At 39.8% G+C, this 22,652-nt stretch overlaps 1 protein-coding gene across 1 annotated transcript in view; it reads left to right on the top strand.

Moving 5' to 3' along the window:
* The window catches only part of OFCC1 (orofacial cleft 1 candidate 1), a 178,537-nt gene that overhangs the window by 58,793 nt on the left and 97,092 nt on the right, over positions 1–22,652 (top strand). The window contains exons 12-14 of the mRNA XM_015275986.4: positions 14,382–14,645; positions 15,904–16,042; positions 19,855–20,016. Of these exons, the coding sequence (XP_015131472.3) occupies positions 14,382–14,645; positions 15,904–16,042; positions 19,855–20,016 (565 nt within the window). The remainder of the gene's footprint in view (positions 1–14,381; positions 14,646–15,903; positions 16,043–19,854; positions 20,017–22,652) is intronic.

Consider the following 22,652-nt stretch of genomic DNA (forward strand, 5'->3'; position numbering starts at 1 on the left):
ATCCTTCTGTGAGTTTTTAGCTCCATTGACCCCTATTTGCCAAAAAAGCAGCATTTGGATTATTTTGAAAGGAAACCAAATACTTGAGGCTCTATTCTGTCTTTTGCGACTGAGGCACACATATTTTCCTGCCTAAGCATGCTGTGCATGGCAGGATTGTTGTGTGTCAGTTGCTCACTCTTGTAGCTAATGCCTACTGCTGGTTGAAGCATCGGTCTCAGTTAAACTCTCTGGCACAAAAAAGCTTCTTTACAATTTGGAAAACAACCCTGATTTTTCTCAGTGTGCTTTTTTTTTTTTTTTTTGTTATGAGACATTGGTAGAATGGAAAGGACAGCTTTTCCATTTTCAATTACTATTCATTTTACTGTACAACCTGACTGGCAGATATCTTTCCTCCACCCATTCCATTCTGCTAAGCACTGTGTAGATACAGAACAGAAAGACAATCCGTATCCCTTTCAGATAAGTAATTTTCATGTGCAGCACTGATGCTTTGAGTTATTTGTCGATATGTCATTTCATCTATTGGGTTTGTGATATGTAAACTGCTACTAGCTCACTATTTTGCTTCTTAATTGTTTATCATTTGTAATAGAAAATGAACAGTGTGTCTATAAATACAGCTGTTGACATGAAAATAATTACTTGTATAAAGAAGGAAATTGTGGATGTGACTCTTACGTGATGTTAAAACAAATACATATGTCTGTCAGAGAAATCACTGATGCCAAGTTGAGATAACTGAGATATCCATAACCTTGAACAAAAAGTGTTGTCTTCTCAGATTTCACTGGAAAGAGAAGACTAAAGGCAGTACTGCAAAATGACTGCGCCATGCCCCACCTCTTGCTATCAGCATTGTGCTTTTCCTGGGTCCTGCCTGCTGCTTTGCTCCCCTGTGGGAAATGTCTCTCATTCAAAACTACATGGCTCTGTTCTCACGACTAAGTGAGAGCTAGTTCAGATCGACCTATCTTTTGTCCAGCAGCTCCCTTAGTGTAAAGGAATGCCTGACATGGATTTTTGAAGAGTATGTGCAGAGTCCACATACTTGGCTTTCTGTGAGTCTCTGATGAGTTTTGTGAACTCAAAAACTGCTTACAGGTGCATACGTCATCTAAAGGTCTGAGAGAAATGTTTGGTAGTTCTAGTATTTTTTCCACAGTTTTCTCTTTGAATCTCACACAGGACATTTAATTAACTTCTTCAGCAAACTTCATTTTTAGGCTAGTTAATCAGGGGTGCAGGTCTCAAGGAAGTCCAATTAAAATGCAGGACCAGTTGATCCCCTGTTGATTTCCTGTCTTCATTACTGTACAATGGGCTGGAAAAGATTAATGTTGTAATCTTAAAAGAAGCTCTTTCATCTGCTTGTTCTGAAGGCATAGGCATTGTATCCCAATCACTTCTACCTTTCTGCTCTTCTGTTATTGCCACACAATTTTAAGGTATGTTTCAGAAGAAACCCTTAAGATCTGTGCTGAGATGAGGCAAATTTCAGGCTGCGGACAATTAATATCTACGACAAAAATAAGTGCAAGTAGTGAGGTCTTATTGGTGAGATCCAGCTGAGTATCTGGGCTTGATTGCAGCCATGTATACAGCACTGCTTCCCTTGGATGTATTATGAGGGGAAATGGGGAAATGCGAGAGCTCACATATGAAGAATAAGCTTTTGTTTTCATTGGCTGGAATAATGATAGGAGTTCAGTGTAAACATGGTGAAAAGGAAGACATGCATGCTTGATATTGAAGGAAAAGCACAGTTTTAACTAATATATTAGAGAAATTGTTCCAGAACACTACATCCTTCCAAAAATAATAACCCTGTCATGTCGGCAGAGTTGGTGTCAGCATGGGTTACCTGCTGCGTACAGAAAGTGCTGGTCATGTAAGTTAGATCTGCCTCAGGGCTAGTCTGACTTGCGCACCCGACCTTTCAAGAATGTTTTTTGTTCATTAATCAATGTTCTTTGCTCCAGCTTGCCAGCTCCCTTTCCTTCACTGTCCTCCTTTCTAGTTTGTCAACCTACCTCCCCTAATAACCTCTGCCGGCATACTAGACAGTGGTTCCTAATAGCTCCAGTTGAATTTTATTTGGTTTTCAGTAAGGCCAGATGGTGATATGAGTTTTTTTTTTTTTTTTTTTTTCTTCCCCAAGTTAAATTACGCTGTACAAAACATATATGAACACTTTGGATAGGGATAAAGTGTAACTGCTGTTTCAAATGGCTCCACTATTTCAGGAATAGAACCAAACAGCATGATCTGAAGGGGACTTGTTTTCGACCCAGCATTTCAAAGACATTTTCATATATTTAATTTATGCAGAGGGACTGTAGACTTTCAGCGAGTTAATGCTGTCTGGTTTAGATGAAGCAGGAGAAGAGAAGGCTCTGGGGAGACCTGATAGCAGCCTTTCAGTATCTAAAGGGAGGCTATAAGAAAGAAGCAGAGAGACTCTTTAGCAGGCTGTGTTGTGATAGGACAAAGGTAAATGGTTTTAAAGTAAAAGAGGGGAGATTTAGATTGAAGATAAGGAAAACATTTTTTATAGTAAAGATAGTGAGGCATTGGCACAGGTTGCCCAGAGAGGTGGCGGATTACCCGTCCCTGGAGACATTCAAGGTCAGGCTGGACAGAGCTCTGAGAAACCTGATGGAGCTGGTTTGTGTGTCCCTGCTCATTGTAGGGGTGTTGGACTAGATGACATTTAAGGGTAAGTTTCTTCTACTATGGGAAATGAACTGTAAGGCAGGTGTCTCTATTTCAAACATTTGCATATTTCTAAACTAAATTGTAAACAATTCACGAAACCTTTCCCAGGAAAATATTGCAAGTTAGAAAATGAGTTTTTGTGCAGAAGGGGAAGTTCAGGTAGGAAATTTTCACCTGCTATGAATAACATTTTAAGTTAATGAGACTGCATGCAGGTGGCATTGAGAAAATATTCTTTAAGCTACTCAGTCACCTGGGATGTCAGTTTAGCGCTGATGAAGGGAATCAGAATCGCAAAATGATTGAGGTGGGAAGGGACCTGTGGAGGTCATCAGGTTAGTTCTCAGCTCAAGCAGGGCCACATAGAAGCATGTGTGTGTAGCAGCAAGGCCAGTTGAATTGGTGCTGGGCTCCCCAGCCTGCCTTTTGGCTCCAGTTCCATTGCATCTGTATGGCAGAGGCCCTTCTTTTGTGCCAGCCTTCCAGATTGGGTTTATCAACAAAAAAATGCGAGCTCCAGGAGTATGTCAGTACTGGACCAACATGTTTTCCCGCATGTACCTGGGACTGAAGATGGCATTAAATCAGTTCATATGCATACTGAGCCGGAGTTGGTGACAGAACAATTCAGAGATCTGTAGATTTTTAAGGAGTATATTAGCCGGTTAATATTTATGTACCAGTGTGGCAAGGTACTAGCAATATTATAACAGTAGCTGGGTACCATTTTGTTTTACTTGAGGGAAATTCAGTATGAATAAAACAGCAACTTTTCAGACATGACATTTAATCCACACATGTAAATCACACCAGGAGATCTATTATTCATTATTAAAAGGGCACCATATTTTTATTACGCTGAAAATGAAACACAAATGCTGTGAAAAATTTAGTGCCTTTTCCTGAAGTTTCAAGACACTTATCATGCAGTCATCTAGCAGGGGCTGACACTCATTTTAAAATATAGCTACAAAATTAATAAATTTGAACTCTTTGGCTTGGAAAAAGAGGATGTTCCATTTCACTAAATGAGGTGAATTTATTTTTTATTTAAGGCTTCTTAGATACTTAAGATGGCAAAGTACTTTGGTAACGTTCAGATTAAGATATATAACAAGTAAAGTTCATATCTTTGTTGTTATAAGTCATTTCCAGCATTTTCTACCCTCAAGTGCATTTTGAAAACTACATATATCAGAAACTGATTAACATGACCTAAGGTATTAATTCTTAAAATATGATGAAACAAACAATTTCAAGGACCTTATTTTCTGTGTCAGCAGCTGTCTAAGGACTGTGATGCTTTTAGTAATTACAAAACAAGGTATCATTAGGGAAAGTAGAGCACAAACTTTTTTTTTCTTCCTTATTTTGTTCCTGAGCTAAACACTGGCACAGATGAAGAACATTTAGCTCTAGGATACCTTATAGGACATAACATAAGAGTTTGATACAGTATGAGAAAAGATAGGAAGTAATAATGCACAGTTATGCCAGAGGACTTTTGAAATGAGGGCCACTTAAATTTTCACTGGATGCAATTATTTGCAGTTGGGATGATAAGGTGCTACATGAACCTTTTGGTAAATGCAAGAACTAAGCTTAGACAGACACTCATGTATTCAAAGATTTCAGTTCTGATGTTTTTTTCTCACAGCAGGAAAACATAGCTATTACTGTTTCTATTTTGTTTATCCAAGTTTGTTTGGGATTTTGGTCCTTGGGTGCTATTTGCTAAACGTCTCTTTGTAAAAGCTCCTGAAGTGGTGTGCTTTTGGAGCAATTCTGCCCAGGCTGTGTCGTCCTTCTGAGGACAGACCTCCATGTTGTGCTCCTTCCACATGAAGCTACCACTCCATGCTGCTCAGGCTGGTGCTCAGCCTTCAGTGGTTCTCCACTCTAAAAAATGCTTGTGAGCCTTTCTTTCAGCAGAAAGTGCCATGGAGCCCTTCTTTGCCCAGTGCTCTTTAGAGCACTAATTCTCTTCCAGACATGGGCTGCAGCTGGCTGATTTCCCAGCAAGGCGCTGGGGCCTTTTGCTGCCCATAGATGGACTTTCCCAACGTGGAAAGCTTAATTTCCAGCACTATGTGAAGACTCGAAGGGATTCATTAAGCCTGGTGTGCTGGCATTATAAAGCCATTGCATAATAGAATCTATTGCATCTACTGTATTTAGCGTTATGCAATTGATTTACATATGGAAAAGGTTACTGCTTATACCAGTTTTTGTTTTCAGTAATTAATTGGACTTATGTTGTATGCTGTTGTCTAGTCATTGTGCTCCTGTGGGGTTCCTGGGCTGTACTGTATGTGCTCTTACAGCTTAGGCCAAAGCATACTACCGAAACACTTCAGAAATGTGGCCTACATTAAAATGCATCCTATCTAGTTTAGGATTAGATACAAGGTCAGTGTTGGAAATAGCTAGCAGGCACATGTTAAAAATCAAGAGTGTCTTGGGACAGGCTTTTACTTAGCACTGCTCTGTGGCCTCTTTCTTAACTAATGGGAAATTGTAAGAGAGCTTGATGTGAGCCATTGGGTGCAATATTTGAGTGCAATATTACGTGGGACAGATCAGCTGAAACACAGAATGCAGCATCCTCTGCCTGTATCCTTAGATCTAAGTCTAATGCAGACAGCAGGGAACCAAGAGAAAAATATTATCTGCCACAACAAAAAAGTGCTGTGAATGGAAAAATGGAGCAATTCCATGCCTCACCAAAACTGACAGTCTAGAAGGGTGAAAAAAGCTTAAAGTTTGCAGTGGTTTATACTTGCAGGTTTGGGGAGCCAGAAATACACCCTCAGAAGACACTTTGTTTCTTAAAATATCTGTTTTTGAAGCATTTCATCTTTCAAATAGTTATCTACATACACTGTGAGGAAAGATGGAAGGATTTTGGCGTTTTCACCTTGAAAAAGAGAAGGCTCAAGGTGGACTTCATCATGCTGTTGTAATACTTACAGGATGGCTGTAAAGAGGACTGAGGCTCTTTCTCCACAAGGAGCCACATGTAGAGGAAAAGAGGCAATGGGTACAAGTTGCACCTGGGAGAGGTTTCATTTTTATATGATAAATTTTTCACAGTGGGAATAATCCATCCCTGTAACAACATGGAGTTTTCCTTGCCATGGGAGGTTTTCAAGATGCAATTGGACAGGGTACTGGACAATATCATGTAGGTTCCTTCTTCCCACAAAAGATTAGACCTGATGGTCTCTGAGTCCTTTCTACTGTGGGCTGATCTCTGATCTGCGAACTGAAGATAAGCAGGTTAATTGCAAAGCTGTTCCACTTAAATGTAGAGAGTATTTTGTCATTAAAAGGAAAAAAAAAAAAAAAAAGTAGAGAGAGGATTTGTTTACAAGGGTAATTTTGAGGAGCTAGTATTCCTGTGTTTGTGCTGACAGAGATGAGCCCTGGAGAAGGGAGTAGCTCCTGAGCAGCTTCTGGACCATTCAGGAGTATGAGCTCTGCTCTGACACAGTTTTTCTGGTTGGGGAATGCCGTTGTGTCCCAGACCCAGCAGGTGTTTCACAAGGCATGATGGAGAATCCACAACAGCACCACAGCAACACCATGCAATGCTACAGGCTTGGGGCAGAGTGACTGGAAAGCTGTTTGGAGGAAAAGGACCTGGGCATGTTGGTCATGTGGCAGCAGTGTGTCCAGGTGGCCAAGAAGGCCAATGGCATCCTGGCTTGTATCGGAAATAGTGTTTACAGCAGGAGCAGGGAGGTGATCTTCCCATTGCGCTTGTTTAGTTTGGAGAACAGGAAGGTCAGGGGAGACCTTATTACTCTTTACAGCTTCCTGAAAGGAGACTGTGGTAAGGTAGGAGTTGACCTCTTCTCCAAATCGTTTCTCTTCCAACCTTAATGATTCTATGATTCTATGATCAGGAAAGAGATCAGAAAGTGAAGAATAGTGGAACAAAAAGGTGGGGAAAACTGTGCCAGGGGCATGGGAAGTCTCAGACAGAGCAAGCATGGCAAGCATACTGAAACTGTGTGCTGAATGGGCCATGTCCTTGTTGGACTCCTTGGCTCCCAGTGGGTTCTGAACGAAGTACTTGTCCTCTTGAATTACAGAAGAACTAAACTGCTGTTTCGTGAGAAAGCCTACCATGTCATGGGAAAATGTTGCTCTGACCATGCTGGAATGAATCTCAGGAATAAGTAAGCGATGCTGGAGTGGCAAGAGAAGAAACATGAGTTCCTGTGTTTGGCTTATGAAGGCAGTTTCTCCTTTTACATGGTGAGGTCAGGATCCACGCAAGACAGCGGTTTATCACCCAAAGCTCTCAGGGAGGCTAGTGCTGGCTGTACCATACATTACTACTCCCTGCTGGTCAAAGAACAGAGAAGAATTAGCAGCAGATGTGCCAGGACAATTAGCAACAGCTGCAGAGGCTAAAGCTCACAGAGTGCAAACATTATTTCCTGGTATTTGGAAAGATAAAAGGCCATATTCTGGTTCTCTAGAGTAAGGGAATAGAGCTGCATGTGATGGTACCAGTGCTAACTGTGCCCTGAGTTACCTCCTGGAAGAACAGATAGGGAACTGTCACTGTCAGATGGCACGGAAAGGGCAGGAGCTGTTCCCATACAGGCAGTGTGGCTCTGGGAATGCATAGGGGGGTGCCTTGGCCAGAGAATGCACTTCTCCAGAGTGCCAGGCAATGTTGAGACTGCAGGCACTGTGACATAGCCACTTCTGATCCACACAGTCCTGTAGTCAGTGGATTTGGGGTGCTGGGTCACAGAGAATGTTGGGCACCAACATTGAAGGAGACCTACATGCGGCAGGGGGAGGAGTCATTTGATTGAGCTATGTCAGACTTGGAAGGTCTTTTTGAGAAAATATAAAAAAAAATATGCATATATATATATATATATATATACACACATATGGGGAAATTAATGATGGTGCATCTGCATAGCACTTCTTTGATATGCATGCTATTCTGTATTCAGATACCTGTAATCAGGCAGGCAACAATGGCACGCTGGGTGAGTTTCCAGCTACTCTAGGACACTGCAATGATAGATGGGACTTTTGGAAAACCCTAATAACCTGATATTTTATTTTTACCTCAGTCCATGTTTCTATTCCCTCCCCTCTGGCCTTTTATAAATTACAAAGTTACATAAACACTTCCTAAGAATGTCCTCCCCTTTTTCTGTGTGCTAGCCTTGTGCGTAAATAGTGCCTGATATTCTGGTTGTAAAAACTCCAACTTGTTTTGACACTAACAGCCTCATTGCCAGCACTTTTCATTTTACATAGTGAAATTTTTGTTTGTTTGTTTGTTTATTAAGAGAATGGTTTGATGGGAACTGTCTCCTATTTAAAAGGTTTTCTACCCATGGTTTATGCCAGTAAAGTTCATTTGTCACAGTTTTCATGCTCAGAAATGATGAGCCATTAATTAAAGTCTTGTTTTGCAAGATTTTTTATATAGTAAGAAACACTGAATTGTCCCTGCGTCTCCTAATTTAGCTTAATCCATTTGAGTACTGGATGTTTAGTGGTCAAATTTTTGTGTTAAGTGAATTAGGTAATGGCATTTTTGTTCTTTTTTCTTCTAAATTGAAAGCATTTGAAGGTGCAAGGAGGATGGCAAAGGTTTATTTCTTCTCTGACAAGGTTAAAGCCCAAGAGAAAGTCAGACAAAAGCCCCAAATCCTTACCCTGGATCTGCTTACTGAAATATTCAAATAGAATCCATTCTCTCTCTAGAGTAAACGATTTCTTTGCTGAAATTATGGTGGCATATGGGGAAGTAAGATATATTACAATAAAACTGATATAAAACAGTTGAATTCAGAAATAGTGGCAAGAGATAATTTTAGTTCACTATGATTTAATTCAATTAAATGCAACAGTGTTAACTGCAGACTATGAAAAATTACTTGTGCGTGTGGAGGCGCACACAAGCATTATTTATTCTCTGCTGCATCGTGCTCTGCAGAAGAAATTACGCTATGGAATGTGGGCATAGGATACTTTCATACCACTGTAAAAGTCTACATATCTCATAGATCAGAGTGGAAATTTTACCTGAGCCACATGATACTGTGAGCAAACATATCAGAGATCAGATCCATGAAAGCCCAGGAAACTGGATTTAAACATTATGCTCTTTCTGAACATCAAAAATGATGGTACAAGCCTGTGAAGTAACTGACCTAATGGAGCCTCAAAAGAGAGTGCTACCAGCAGGAAAAATATAGCTGCCCACATTCTTATTCAGGAGCAAAGTATTAAGGCATGGATTATACAACCATAGATTGGCTTGGATTGAAAGCAACCTTAAGGATCATCCAGTTCCAACCCCCAGCTCTGGGCAGAGTTGCTGCCCACAAGATTAGGCTGTCCAGGGCCCCATCCAAGCTGGCCTTGACCACCTCCAGGGATGGGGCATCCACAGCTTTTCTAGGCAGCCTACGCAGCTTCACTGCCCCTCTGAGTAAAATATTTCCTCCTAATATCTAATTCAAATTTCCTCTATTTTAGTTTAAAACCATTCCCTCTTTGTCCTGTTACTATCAGACCACGTAAAAAGTTTGTCTTCCTCCTGTTTATAAGCTCCCCTTAAGTACTGGAAGGCTGCAGTGAGGTTTCCCTGGAGCCTCTCCTTCTCTAGACTGAACAAGCCCAGCTCTTTCAACGTTTCTTCATAGAGATGCTCCAGCCCTTTGATCATCATTGTGGTTAACCTCTGGACCTGCTCCAACAGCTTGACATGCTTCTTGTGCTGGGGGCCCCAGACTTGGACACAATACTCCATATGGGACCTCCCAAGGGAGGGAGACAATTACCTCCCTCTCTCTGCTGGCCACCCCTCTTTTGATGCAGCCCAGAATACTGTTGGCTCTCTGGGCTGCAAGCACACGCTGCTGGCTCATGTCCAGCTTTTCATCCACCAGGATCCCCAAGTCCTTTTCTGCAGAGTGGTTCTCAATGTGTTCTTCTTCCAGTTTGTACACATACGTGGGATAGCTGCAACCCAAGTGCAGCACCTTGCATTTGGCCTTGTTGAACCTCATTAGGTTCATGTGCGCCCACTTATCAAGTCTGCCCAGGTCCCTTTGGATGGCGTCCCGTGTACAATGTTCTGTTGTATCAACTGTACCACTCAGCTTGGTGTCATCTGTAAACTTGCCGAGGGTGCACTCAATACCACTGTCCAGATCATTGATAAAGATATTGAAGGGCAGTGGTCCCAGGATGGACCACTATCAAATCTCTCTCTCTCCAATTTAGAGATAAGGATGTGGTGTAGGACCATGTCAAAGGCCTTGCACAAGTTCAAGTAGACAACATCAGTTGCCCTTCTTTTGTCTACTGATGATATCACTCTATCATAGAAGGCCACCAGATGGATCAGGCACAATGTGCCCTTGACTGTCTCGGAGCACCTACTCTTGCCTTACATCTCTTCCAGGAGGATCTCTTTCATCATCTTCCTGGTCATGGACATGAGGGTCACTGGCCTGTGGTTTCCCAGGTCTTCATTTCTCCCTTTCTTAAGAAATGTGAGCAATATTTCCCTTCTTCCACTCACTGGTGACTTTACCTGACAGCCATGACTTTTTGAATATGATAAAAAGTGACTTGACAACCACATCAGCCTGTTCTTTCAGGACCTGGAGATGCACACCATCTAGCCCCACAGACTTGAACACATTCAGTTTCATCATGTGGGAGGGATTCTTACAGTGGTAGGGATTTTTCTGCCCCAACCCCCACTTAGTGGTTCAGAAATGCCAATCCCAGGCATTACTCTGAGCCAGGCAGGGGTGTCTGCAGATGCATCTTTGCCCATAGCTCCAAAAAGCATCCCTACTTCTTTCTTCCCAGGACTTTGTGTTTCAGAGGAGAGAGAACAATTTGCTGATTACCCTTCTCTTACCATCTGTGTTTTACCCTGCTCTGCACCTGCAGATGAGGACCGCCATCCTCAGCAGCATGTGGGTATTCACAGACCATGGAAGTTAATAGGAGCTAGGCATGCAAATATATGCATGCCTTTGAGTCATGCTGGCTATGCCTTAATTCTGGATGCACTGTCTGAGAGGAGGTTGATGATGGGCAGGTAACAAAGCCCTGAGCTCTGCAGGACTGTGGGCTGTGATGGAGATACATGATCAGAAAGGCAGTGGGACTGAGATTTGCAAGGGGATGTTGAGGGGACCCAACTCCTTGTCAAAACTCCCTTTTCAGCCTGGCTGTCATTTCCTAACCAGCAATTCCCCTGTATAAATCATGCTCCAGGTGGCCATCAGGATGGAAATGAAAGCCCCCAGGTGCCATGTGAGTGCCAAAGATTTGTGTAGAGTAACTGCCAAGGATTTGACCAGGAATTCTGTATAGATTCAACAAGAAGAAACTGCTTATTTGCTAGATACACTTTGTTAGATAGCGCATGCTGAAAAGCGAGACGCTGTCTTGCCTTGGACAAGCGATTGGTGGTCAGACACAAGGACTCCCAGAATGAATCTTACAATCTCATTTTGTAGCATACAGGAGTATGATCAAACTCCTACTTTTGTCATTCTGTGGTTGGATCATGGAGCGGCATAAACATCCATTTCCTGCAACTCCGAGCAAAAGGGTGCTTTCCGTTGCAAGGAGTAGGTTGCAGTCTGAGTCTAGGATGAGATAGCTTAAAGAAAATTAAGAATAAGTGAGCAGGGAACAAACAAATAAATTTCTAATGGTCAGTTTGACTACCCTTACACCAGCAGCTTGACCACTGTGTGTGCAAGCAGGCTGGCAGAATAAAGTGTACTGTTGAGTTGACCTTAAAAAAAAAAAAAAAAAAAGAAAAGAAAAGAAAAGAAAAAAAAAAGAAAAGAAAAAGAAAAAATGAATAAGTCTAAAAATTGAGGGAGAAACTGAAAGGGATGCTATGATATGGTAGCAGTTGCAGCTGCTTATGCTTTGGGATTGTTCAATAACACAGGTAATTGTCTTTGATCATAGCCTTGTAACCACCACCTTTAATTTGTAGCACAGAGGTTACTATCTAGCACCCAGCTAGCCAAATGAAATGTATGGCTTGATTAAGGATCTCTTTTGTCAGTAATTTGTGCCTAATGTTTTTAGCTTTCCCACGGGCTGTTATAGAAAATGGTAAATCTGGTTTAAATGAAACCTGATACTGTTAATGGTTTAATAGCAGCTGCCACAGGGTTATGGCATTTTTCAACAGATGCTTCTGTTTCGTTTTAAGCCTACACTAAGTCTTAGAATATATTTACATAATTAATATAAAATACACCTACATAATAATGACAATATTTATAGTTTTAAAAGATTTCCTTAAATGGCTTCCTCTCTTGCCTTTATCTATTATCAATATTTAACGTGAAACAGGAAGGCATTTTGTAAATAATAATTTACATTCAACTCTTCAAAAATACACATGGAACACAGCACATCTCTGAACACATAGCATCTTCTAACATAGTAGTTACTGACATAGGTAAATCCCTTAATTGCTTCAGAAAAAGACAGAAGAAAACCTCGGTTGCACCTGATTTACCCGAGTTTTGATTTTTATCTTGCCTAGAGCTAGAAAAATTTAAAAAAAGAGTTTGGATTTAAAGATATCAATGAGAGAGCTTTATGAGAAGTGTGCTCACATACAGAAATGATTGAATGAGTGAAGATCTGTATAATGGAAATGTAATCTAATTGAGGAAATCCCTGCTAGTTCCAAGAAGACTTTGACATTTTAGGTTTTAGAAGTGAGAGATAAGTTTGGGCGGATGGACTTCTATTTGAAGGTCTTGCTCTCAGTTTCAAAAAGTGCTGAGCACGCACCCTTCAAGATGCTTAGAAGTTTAGGTACCCAAATCAGCCTTGAATATTGTGGTCTACCCCATGTACATGATGATTCAAAGGGAGGAGAGAGAAGGAGCAAAGATTCCCCTTTCCCTGCCTTCACTGTAATGCAAGGTAAGGTTGAGTGGAAGTCACTGTAAGGAAAACATATAAAGGCAGAAACTGCTAAGAATTTTGAGGACCAAAATAGGGACAATAAAAGGTGGGAAAAGTTTAAATAGCACAACAAAGCCTCTCTTTGAGAAACATCCAAGATAGTTTAAGAGATTAGGCACAGCTCTAGTTATCAAAAATGCGGAAGAATGTGCAGGAGCAGTGGAGAAGAGGCTTTGCAAGTAAGCAAGGAAGCAGTAAGGACTTGGATCAGCCCCGTGTTAATTAAAGAACACAGCTAAAATTGTGGCATAAGATCAGATTCCTTTGTTTTTGCCTGGCTTTCTCCTCTACTCTTTTCTTCATGACCGTGAATTTATTCACATAGCAAACCTTACAGAGGGATTTACATAACGTCATTACTTCAGGGTGTTTCTTCACTCCTGATTTTCAAGTCTTTGTCATGGGAATGAAATTGCTCTGCTCCAGGGCCCCAAGGCATTGGTAACACTCTTCCACAGCTTCAAGCTGCAGAGAATAGTCCTGGCTATCTTAGGAAAAGTGTAAACAGTATTTGCCTGTCTTTGTTATGTTGGGAGTTTTCCACCTCAAATCCCTTTTTGACCCTACCCTAAGGCTTACATACTTTGTGAGAAGGGCTTCCCTGCTTTAATTTGAAGGAGATGGCTATCGCGTACCAATACCATTCCCAGAATTGGGTGAAGAATTTATGACTCAGTGGGGAGTTCTCATTGGTTATCAGAGAAAAGACTGAGTAGGTGAACTCTCCAAGGTTGCTGCAAGAATCCCAGTATTTAATCTGAATAAGATTGCACAGGATCATCTCATATGCCAGTGTTGGTTTATTACTTTGTCTTAAAATTTTCTGGTGGCAGTGCTTTTCTACTACTGGTAAACAAAGACAGAATATGATAATCACAAAATCAGCATAAATAAAATACATAGCATTTTCTGTTGGAATGGAAAATTGTTCAAATGCATGATTTGGGGGAAACAGAAGAGTTGCTCATTGTTTTAGTTTTTAAAATTCAGTGGGTTGCCCCAAAAATAATGCTTCCTATTTATTTCCGTGTAAACTACAACAGATACAAAGAGCACAATAACACTATTTGATAGAGCAAATTGTTAGCTGCAAAATATTCTTCGTCAACATAGTTGCCACCATTAGCTTTGCATTTTTTGCCAGTGATGAATAAGAGCCTGTATTCTGTACTTGTAAACATCTGCTCCAGTGGAGGTGATGCATTTTTGCTGTCACCAATGCTGAAATGCAACACCTACCGCCTCACTGTGCTCAATTCCACTGTTTGGTCTCGGTAAATGTTAAGCAGGCATCAGTAAATGTCAGTGGGTGCCATTTTTTTCTGTGCAGAGGGACTCAGTGACACACTTTGTTTCATCCACTCTTCCATTTTAGACTCAATTCTGTCAGACTGCCCCTCTGCTGCCATCTGTCACATGGAAACAAAATGTAATGGAATATTAGTGGAAATATTCAACCTCTACTGCCACCTCACCAACATCTGCCTCTCATGTCATAGGCCAACAAAATAAAACAGGAAGCATTACTTTCAGATCAGGCCTTGTAGTTCGAAGATATGATGCTTGTAGAGTGTTATGTGATAAAAGAAAGCTGGATCTCTTGTGATGTTTTTAAAACAAGTCTCATTTTCCTCCTTTGCTAGGTTCTACCACCTAGAAAGGCTGTGAAGCCAGGCATGGTGGTACTCTTCGAACTCTTCCTTCTTCGTGGAGCCTGTACATGGATTGACCGAGAAGTGGGATGGGGAGTTTTTCCCTTATGTGACAACAATTTTAATACTCTGGAGGGAAAGTTTAAGTGTCCTTTCCTCAGAGGTCATTACAATTCTAAAGTTGACCGATTCAAAAAAATAGAAAATTTAATTTCTCAAGATTTGGACCATTGGTTGTGCAATCTCTACTTTCAGGTTTGTATATAAAAATTTGCCGTGTTGGTTTAATGACTTCCACTGAACCAAATTAATGTTTTTTTTTTTTTTTTTTTTCCTGTCATGCTTAAGACTGTCTTTCTAAAAAACAGTTTACCAAAACACCTACCAGGCATATAAAGAAAAGGAGTGTGGCATACATCTCCAACTCTCACCTGAAATTAGTGATTTTTGTAAAGTCAGACTTTAGTATTATTTGAAATGTTGAGTAATTGGATCAAAGTGGGATCAAAAGTTGAAATTCTGAGTCTGAGCCCATCACCAAGAGATATGAATTGCTGTCACAGTTTTCGTGAATCTCAGAGGTGTTTTTGCATTTATACATGGTACAAAATAAAAGTGTTCTTTATGATTTCATTGCATTTGTATGCCAGGAATCCCCTAATAGCAAACAAGGCTCTGATATAACAGAAACCTTACTTTTAAATAGGTTTTAGACATAACTCAGGCGTGACACTTTTTTTATGTCTTTGGTTAAAATGGGCCTGAATTAAGAGTTCCTTTTCAGTGGAAGCTTAATTTCTCATCTTGCAAATTAAGAGTGTTATTTGTAATTAAAATGCATTCCTACATCTAGAATTGTAACGATACCTCAAATATATACCTCTTTTTGTAGTTGTGTCTAGATGAGGGAAAAATTTGCCAAGAGAGATGAATTTTGAACGCATCTTATTCTAACATATGGGTTACTTAAAATAAAGTGCAATTATTCATTTTTTAATTTCTTGTAACGGTGGCTTTTAGACAGTCTTCATTTTTAGGTCTATTGAGGGTAAAATGAAGTGAAAATTTGTTCAGAGTCATACAGAGAAATAAGAATTTAAATATATAGCATACCTCAGATAAGCTAGGAAAAAGCAGAAGAGTCAAAGTTGTGGAAGTAGGGAAAGAGGACACCACAGCTGTGAAAATTAATCTTTCAACCCTATGCGCAAACATCATGGCTGGGATGATTTAATGATCCAGAGAATCTATACTTTTGCAGATGATTCAGAGTTTGGATCATGAGTCATCATTTTCTGGGGTGTCCACTTTAGCCTGTAAGCACGGGGAAGATGCATGTGAGAAAACGATAGGAGAAAAAAATATAGTAAATCGAGTATAGAGAAGCAAGAAAGTCCTAAAATCATCATAACCAGCTTCTTGGATTTTTAGAGTTCAGAAATAGTGTATGTTTGTATGTCTTGGTTTGTGGAGTACTGAACTGCTTACGTTAATGTATTTTTTTTCTTAGTAGATAAGTAAACTGCCACCAGATTCAGATAAGCAAAATGAGTGTGATATGCATCTTCATCTCCCACCAGAATTTCTCATGTATTCAAGCATTGCTGAAAAGAATGGTGCTTCAGAGAAGGTTAAACATCGTGGACCACAAGGTGATGATTTCAAACTTTCATATCTATATTCAGGCTTTTATTGGAGCAACGCATAGCTTCATTTCAGTGCTAGCTAGTCATTACTGTTCTTGTCAAGCCAGATTTTCCTCATTCAGATATTGGTCCAGCATGAGTTATAGCAGGAATATAGTGACTCTTTTTATTAAGATTGCTTAACTTTATTTTCTGTTGTGAGCAATTTAAACCAACCTCATTGCTGAAGATGAAACTTTCCATGCTGGCGTCTGCTTGAGGCTGAATAATGCTTGGAAAGTCACAGTAGTAACAGTTGATATTTTTTGTCTAATTAATTTTGGAAGAACTCTAGCACCTCCGTAGGCTAGAACAGGGACTTCAAATTTGGCAAGGAGATAGTTCTGGCATCAGAGTCATGCCTTATGCTACTCCTATGAAATTCCATTAAGATTCAATCAAGTGGTAACCCATAGGAAAGACAAATTATCATTTGCTTATGTGCAGCAGACCTCCCTGGAAGCTTTCTTACAAAATTGCTGAATGTTCTGTTCAGACTGAGCATCCTCTCTAGCCTCTATGAGTCTTCTGAGGGTAGTTAATTGAAGACATAATTGATCATATTGTGACGGTCCCTCCCAAATTAGTTATCCTCTTCCCTTAGAAATACAGAACTGGGAAGAATGACAGGCAGGACGTTATTGTTGGATTCTCACTTTCAGTATGTGGAATCTGACTGCAAGGGACAATAATCGTTCTTTTCTGGCTTATGGACATGCCTGTATTCCCACTTGCTTAATGAACTGAAGGTTGCAGCTAGCCTACAGGTTGTAGCAACTTTGTGAATATTATGTGCAGATCTGAAAGAGAGGTTTAGTTCTTAAGGACAGAGAGGTTCCTCAGACATCTGAGATCAGCAGCAGTAATGCGTGATAGAAGACATGGGAAGAGAAAGTGGAGGATGTTGGAAGGAAAGGAGAAGAGCAGATAAGCAGTAATCATTCAGTGTGGTAATTGAACGATTCAGGTTTGAGGAATAACATGAAAAAGGCCAGCAAATGTATTTTCAGAGAGTGAGTAATGATTTTAGGAGAGAAAGATAACGAGATTTGTCCTGAAACACTTCTAAGCTAAGCAGCAACTATACTGTAATCAACAGGGTTTTATGTACCCTGGTAGGAGAACAACAGAGATGTAAATACGCATTGTACTGAGGAGTAGGGACCTTTCTGTCACCATGTATCTTCTACATGTTTGCTAAGGAGCTTCTTTCTCTATATTCAGGACTAACTCATGAGCATCAGATCCAAAAGATGGAGTTGCGGCCAATTTTTCTCAACAGTAAAAATGTTGTGGACAAGCTTTTAATATATCAAACTCATCCTTATAATTTTATCCTACCATCAGTCTTTATATGCACACAGGCATGCACAGGGAGGCTGCAACAAAATAGGTCACAATTTTGGAAATAAATAAAAATGTGGGATACTCAGGTTGAGAAGTCCAAGAAGATGCATTTCTAAGAACTGAGGAAGAGCATTAGTGTGTATTTTATTTGACATTCAGACCGCTGAAGTGTGCTGATAAGCTGATCATGGAAGATCTGCAATTTCCATGCCACACAGATTTAAAATAACAAAGTTTCTTGGAGTAATTTCTGGTATTGTTTATATTTATTTATTTTTCTTGGAGCCTTCTTTAAAGATATTATTAGCTGCTAATATCCCCCATGGGTTTGTTTTTTAATGTATCTATGCGGTGCTACAGTATGCTGTTTCTGCTGGTGATATGTTGCTAAGAGATTTAATAATGGGTAAACAAACACAACATGTGGTAATCCATTTCAAATTAAAAGTTTATTAAACGCTAGCTTGATGACTTTCTGGCTATTTACAATTAAAGGAACGAACCTTAGGGAACTGGGGATCACGTGGTGAAAAATCACGACTTCAACATTTCCAACAGAAAAATGTGTTTATGATCTGTGGCAAGCTGTCGCACATTGATATGCTCTATAAATACTGTATTATATCTGTTAAACCACCAAAAGCAGGAAAAAAAAAAAAAAAAGCTCAGTTAAAGTGACATTGAGATTGAGACAAAAAACAGAAGAAGTAAGAACCGTCTAAATGAAGACTGGTGCTCTGTAACTCACCCTACTGCAGTAGTCTAAATAGTGAGTAATCCTACATATCAGTACCATATGTGGTGTTGCAACATATAAGCAAAATAAAGCAGGTTAGGAGATGGTTTTAACCTTTACTTCAAATTTGTCTTGGTTTTGAAGTTTAAGACAGGACCTTCATATTATTTCCATTAACTCCAGGCTACATTATTCTTTTCAACCACAGACCCATATTGAGTGAGGTATGGCTCTTCCCTGATGCTTAGGATCTCTTTTCCAGTGTACTATGCAGAGGAAGGCCACCTAATGCTTTCTACATCTCCCACTGTACCTTCTTTGTAGGTTAGAAATGCGTATTATGAGACCTAGTGTATTTCTTAGTCCAAACCATACCTTTTCTCCATACTTATGAAGTATCATTCCATATGAGATTCATGGATGAGGTTGGCTTCTGTTTCCATGACCACCCTCCTATTTGTTTTTTTAAAAAAAGCTTGTGATGTTGTTGGACTGTTGCCTCATTACAGGATCAACAGACTCTGTCGATAAATATATGACTATTTCTCACTGGAATTCTTTAACTATTGTGTGTTTGGAAGGTGGTAACAACTCTAGTAGGTAGGAAAATTTGATGCAGGTACCAGAAACATTGCCTTCAAAGGCACATTGATTTAAGTAACCCAGTCTTCTAAATTCACGAAATCTTATTTAGAAATGTCAATCTCCATGTGAAACACTAAACATGCAAATGCTTCAAGAAACTGCTCTTTATTGATGTGAAATCTACTGCAAGATCTCTGTGGACTTTAGCACCCATAGGAGAAGGGATTCACATGTGCAAAGGGACACTGTAACTCAGTCACGTTTGGAAGAGTGCTAGCTCTTTCAATCTTAGCGAAGTAGCTGGACAGAACTCTCATACTTGTCCTCTGGTTCAAATCCATTTAGGAACTTTTACTCCACACCTGTTGGGAGCATGCTTCCAAATGCTTGCTTTTCATTTGTGCTCTTCCTCTGGCTTTGCATAAAAGCACCCATTTGTGGCTATCAGAAGTGGTGATAATGACAACTGTGGCATTTTCTTTACAAACAATCTGCACATCTCTCATTCCTGCCTGCTCTACTACTCTATGGGAGACTGAAGAAAAAAAAAACTCAATTCTTCAAAAATGGTTGTAAGAACACATTTTCTGTAGCTTATAATGAACAAGGAGCTGATTTTTTTTCATAAAGTTTATTTTTTTCCTCCCCTTACAAAGATTGCTGTCTTTCTGCTGGCTCACGTGCCACATGGATTAAGCAGAAGAAAAATAAATGCAGCTGATTTTATATGTTTTTCCCTAGTTCTCAAGTAATGACCTTATAATGGAAATAAATGTTATGTGGAAGAATCATTTTCATGTATACAATTTATCCATTTAAAATAGAAGTTAGAGCATTTTTTCTCTCTTCCTTCTGTCTGCCTTCCTGGCTGTTAAAATAGCGTTGCTTTGTACCACTTGGCTTCAGCAGTCCCTGAAACTCGATGGAGTTGCAAAGCTTTAAACAGTTGCATAGGTCTTTAATTGTAAATTAGTCTTGACAGAGCTGCTAGGCAGAGGCCTGGCCCATCCCGTCCTGATGCTAGCCGACAACCCCTTACTGCTCCTGGAGCAAGAAAACATGTGGAAGGAATTGTTCTTTTACATTTCGCAGCTTGTCATTTCCTCTGCAGGGCAACCTCTGACCTCCACAAAAGATCCTGACACCCATAAGGGAAGTATTCCCACTGTTGTAAAGGAAGTGGAAAAGCAGTTTAATGCTGCAAAAGGAGGAGAAGCGTGTGTGCCAGAAGAAGCTGGGAGGAAAAGAGAAGAGCTTAAAATGCTTCCAGCAGGTTAGGACTTTTATTGCATCGTTTAATTTACTCAAAGTTTGCAAACAGATCTGCTTGGCATGTGTGTAAATACCCTCGTTTCCCTTCCCCCTTGGCCTGCGATATCATCTCGTAATTATTTCACTAGGCAAAGGAAGCAATGGAAGAGTTTAAATCAATTGTGAGGGATCAAAAGCAGCTTAGGTGAGAAGGTACAGAAGTGGTGGGCTCCTCTGTCTAAAATGTATTAGTAGGCCACATGTGTTAGCAATTACAAGGTGTGTGTGGAGTGCACTGACAACATTAGATTAGGGCTGGTGTTTCCGTGACGTTTTTACATCCTTTCATTTTATTTGGTCATTTATATCCACAGATCACAACATGTTGTTAGACACTTGGGAAGTATTTTTTTTTCTTCCTGCGCTATATTAATAGCACTATCCTTTATTAATTGTGCGGAAGTGAACTAAGTAAGAGTGCCTGTCTGTATTAATATCAGATAACATTTGTTTCTGGGATGTGGGATTTCTTTTGAAGGCAAAGACCTTCCAAGTTACACTGTTATTTTTTTTTATCCCAGGTAAAATGTGTATTTTAGAATAGGGTAGTACAACCCCTACACTCTATGCTGAACTCAGATGCTAGCATGATGGCCAGAGGCAGATTCACCAGGTGGGCCCCACAGCTGAGGCTTGTAGTTGTACCCATCTCTCATGGCTCTGCCACCCACTACAGACAAGGCAAGGGGCACTCTTCATTTTAGGGAAAGGATGCTCCTCACACTCTGGGAATGTTAAGAGCTGAAATTGCAGTAGTTTTTAGTCTTTTTCAAATCTCTAGTCTCCCTGTAATTACATAACAGAATTTTGGATGCTGACATTGAGGCAACTGACGTGGCAGCTTTCTTGTTAGAGCAACCCATGAAACATAGTTCAAAAATAATTTCTTTGGAGGTGTTTGTTGACTGCCCAAGAATTTTAGGACTATATGTTTGCTAATATAGGTACATGCATTGAATAGCTCATGTTAAGTGGGTACAAGCAGAGGTAGGAACTAGTATGGTACTACTTAGTAGGGATTTATAAACATTGAATATTGATGTAGACTATCATAGATGCATAGGAAGGATAATACAGAGCTGGTGACAATTTATATTAAATGGTGACAACAAGTTAACCAACTTACAGAAAAACATAGCAAACATTTCAATACACCTCCTAATAATAGCAACAGTTTGTTAGCATGTCTTTAACTAGCATGTCTTTTCTAGATGTTGATTCTTCCAAGAATGTAGATAGATTACATATTTTGTAGCTTATGTAGCTTACATATTTTTTTCCATTTTTTACTTTAGGGGAATTGACTTTGAAGTTCATTTTGTTCATTTGCACATTAGTTGTACAAAGCTGCTTAGAATACTCACAGTCTTTTAAATGAGAGTAACCTGCATGTACAGGATTGTATTAAATAATATCTAATGGAATTTTGACATTTGTTTTCTACTTCCTTTAATTTTTTTTTTTTTTGTCCTTGCCAACATTTGGGTGATTTCACATTTAGAGTGTATGTCTCAAAAAGCAATTATTAGCTGTGCAAGCAGACAGCTATTCCTTCTGCCCTCTTCCTCCTATCCCCATGACCAATGTTCATCTAGGTCAAAAATCACTGTGTTGAAATTTTATTTAAATTAGTTATATGGAATTTAGCTAAATAAAGCATTTTTGTGACCACATTTCCAATTCAAGAGGGTCTCTCACAAATACCCTGAAGCAGTGTAGTTAAAGAACCGGTCTGATTATGAAAGGTAATAAATTACTACAACTTTGATTGAAGTAAGGTTAGATACAAAGGAAATTATTTTGCATAATCAAAGGATCTGGCCCAGTAAACTCTATGAGAAGAAATAGTACTGTCACTGAGAATTTTAAGAGCCAATCTGGTATAATAGGAGGTCTACCTGAACTACTAGTAGTCCACCATAAGCATCCCTGAATTTGAATTAGGTAAAAAAAAAAAATTGCTTATTTTTATTCACAAGTCAACACTTGAGTTCAATTTCTGATATTTGCTGTATCTATTACATGTTAATTTAATGCAAAACTTAGGTTTCAAAAGGTACCTTCTTATGGTGGAGGATTGTCAGTAATATAACTACTAGACTCTGCATCTGTACTCAGAACTAGAGAGGAGGAAATACTTCATTTTTGAAATTCCCAGATAATTTCTGTGGAACCACGTATAAACTAGAATTTATGCTCCAACTTATGTTTAATTTGGAGCGTCAACAGTGCCTGCATTTTCCTTCCCACCAACACTCATTCTGGCATGCATAACTCCCCAGCCTTCCTCTCATATGAAGTCTGATCTCTTTTTTCAAAGCCCTCAGTTACACATGTACCACGGTAAAAACCCTGGAAACATGTGAAATGTTTTTCATATATACTGTTAGTCACCTTGTTACGAAAAGGTTGCATTCTGTAAATTTCTGGACGTTGACTTCAAATCTGTTGTTCCTTCACAGAATCACAGAATGGCATAGGTTGGAAGGGACCTCAAAGCCCACACAGTTCCAACCCCCTGCCCAGGGCCCCATCCAACTTGGCCTTGAATGCCTTCAGAGATCGGGGCATCCACAGCTTCACTGGGCGGTCTGTGCT

Source organism: Gallus gallus, chromosome 2 (genome assembly GCF_016699485.2).
Source record: "Gallus gallus isolate bGalGal1 chromosome 2, bGalGal1.mat.broiler.GRCg7b, whole genome shotgun sequence".
NCBI lineage: Eukaryota > Metazoa > Chordata > Aves > Galliformes > Phasianidae > Gallus > Gallus gallus.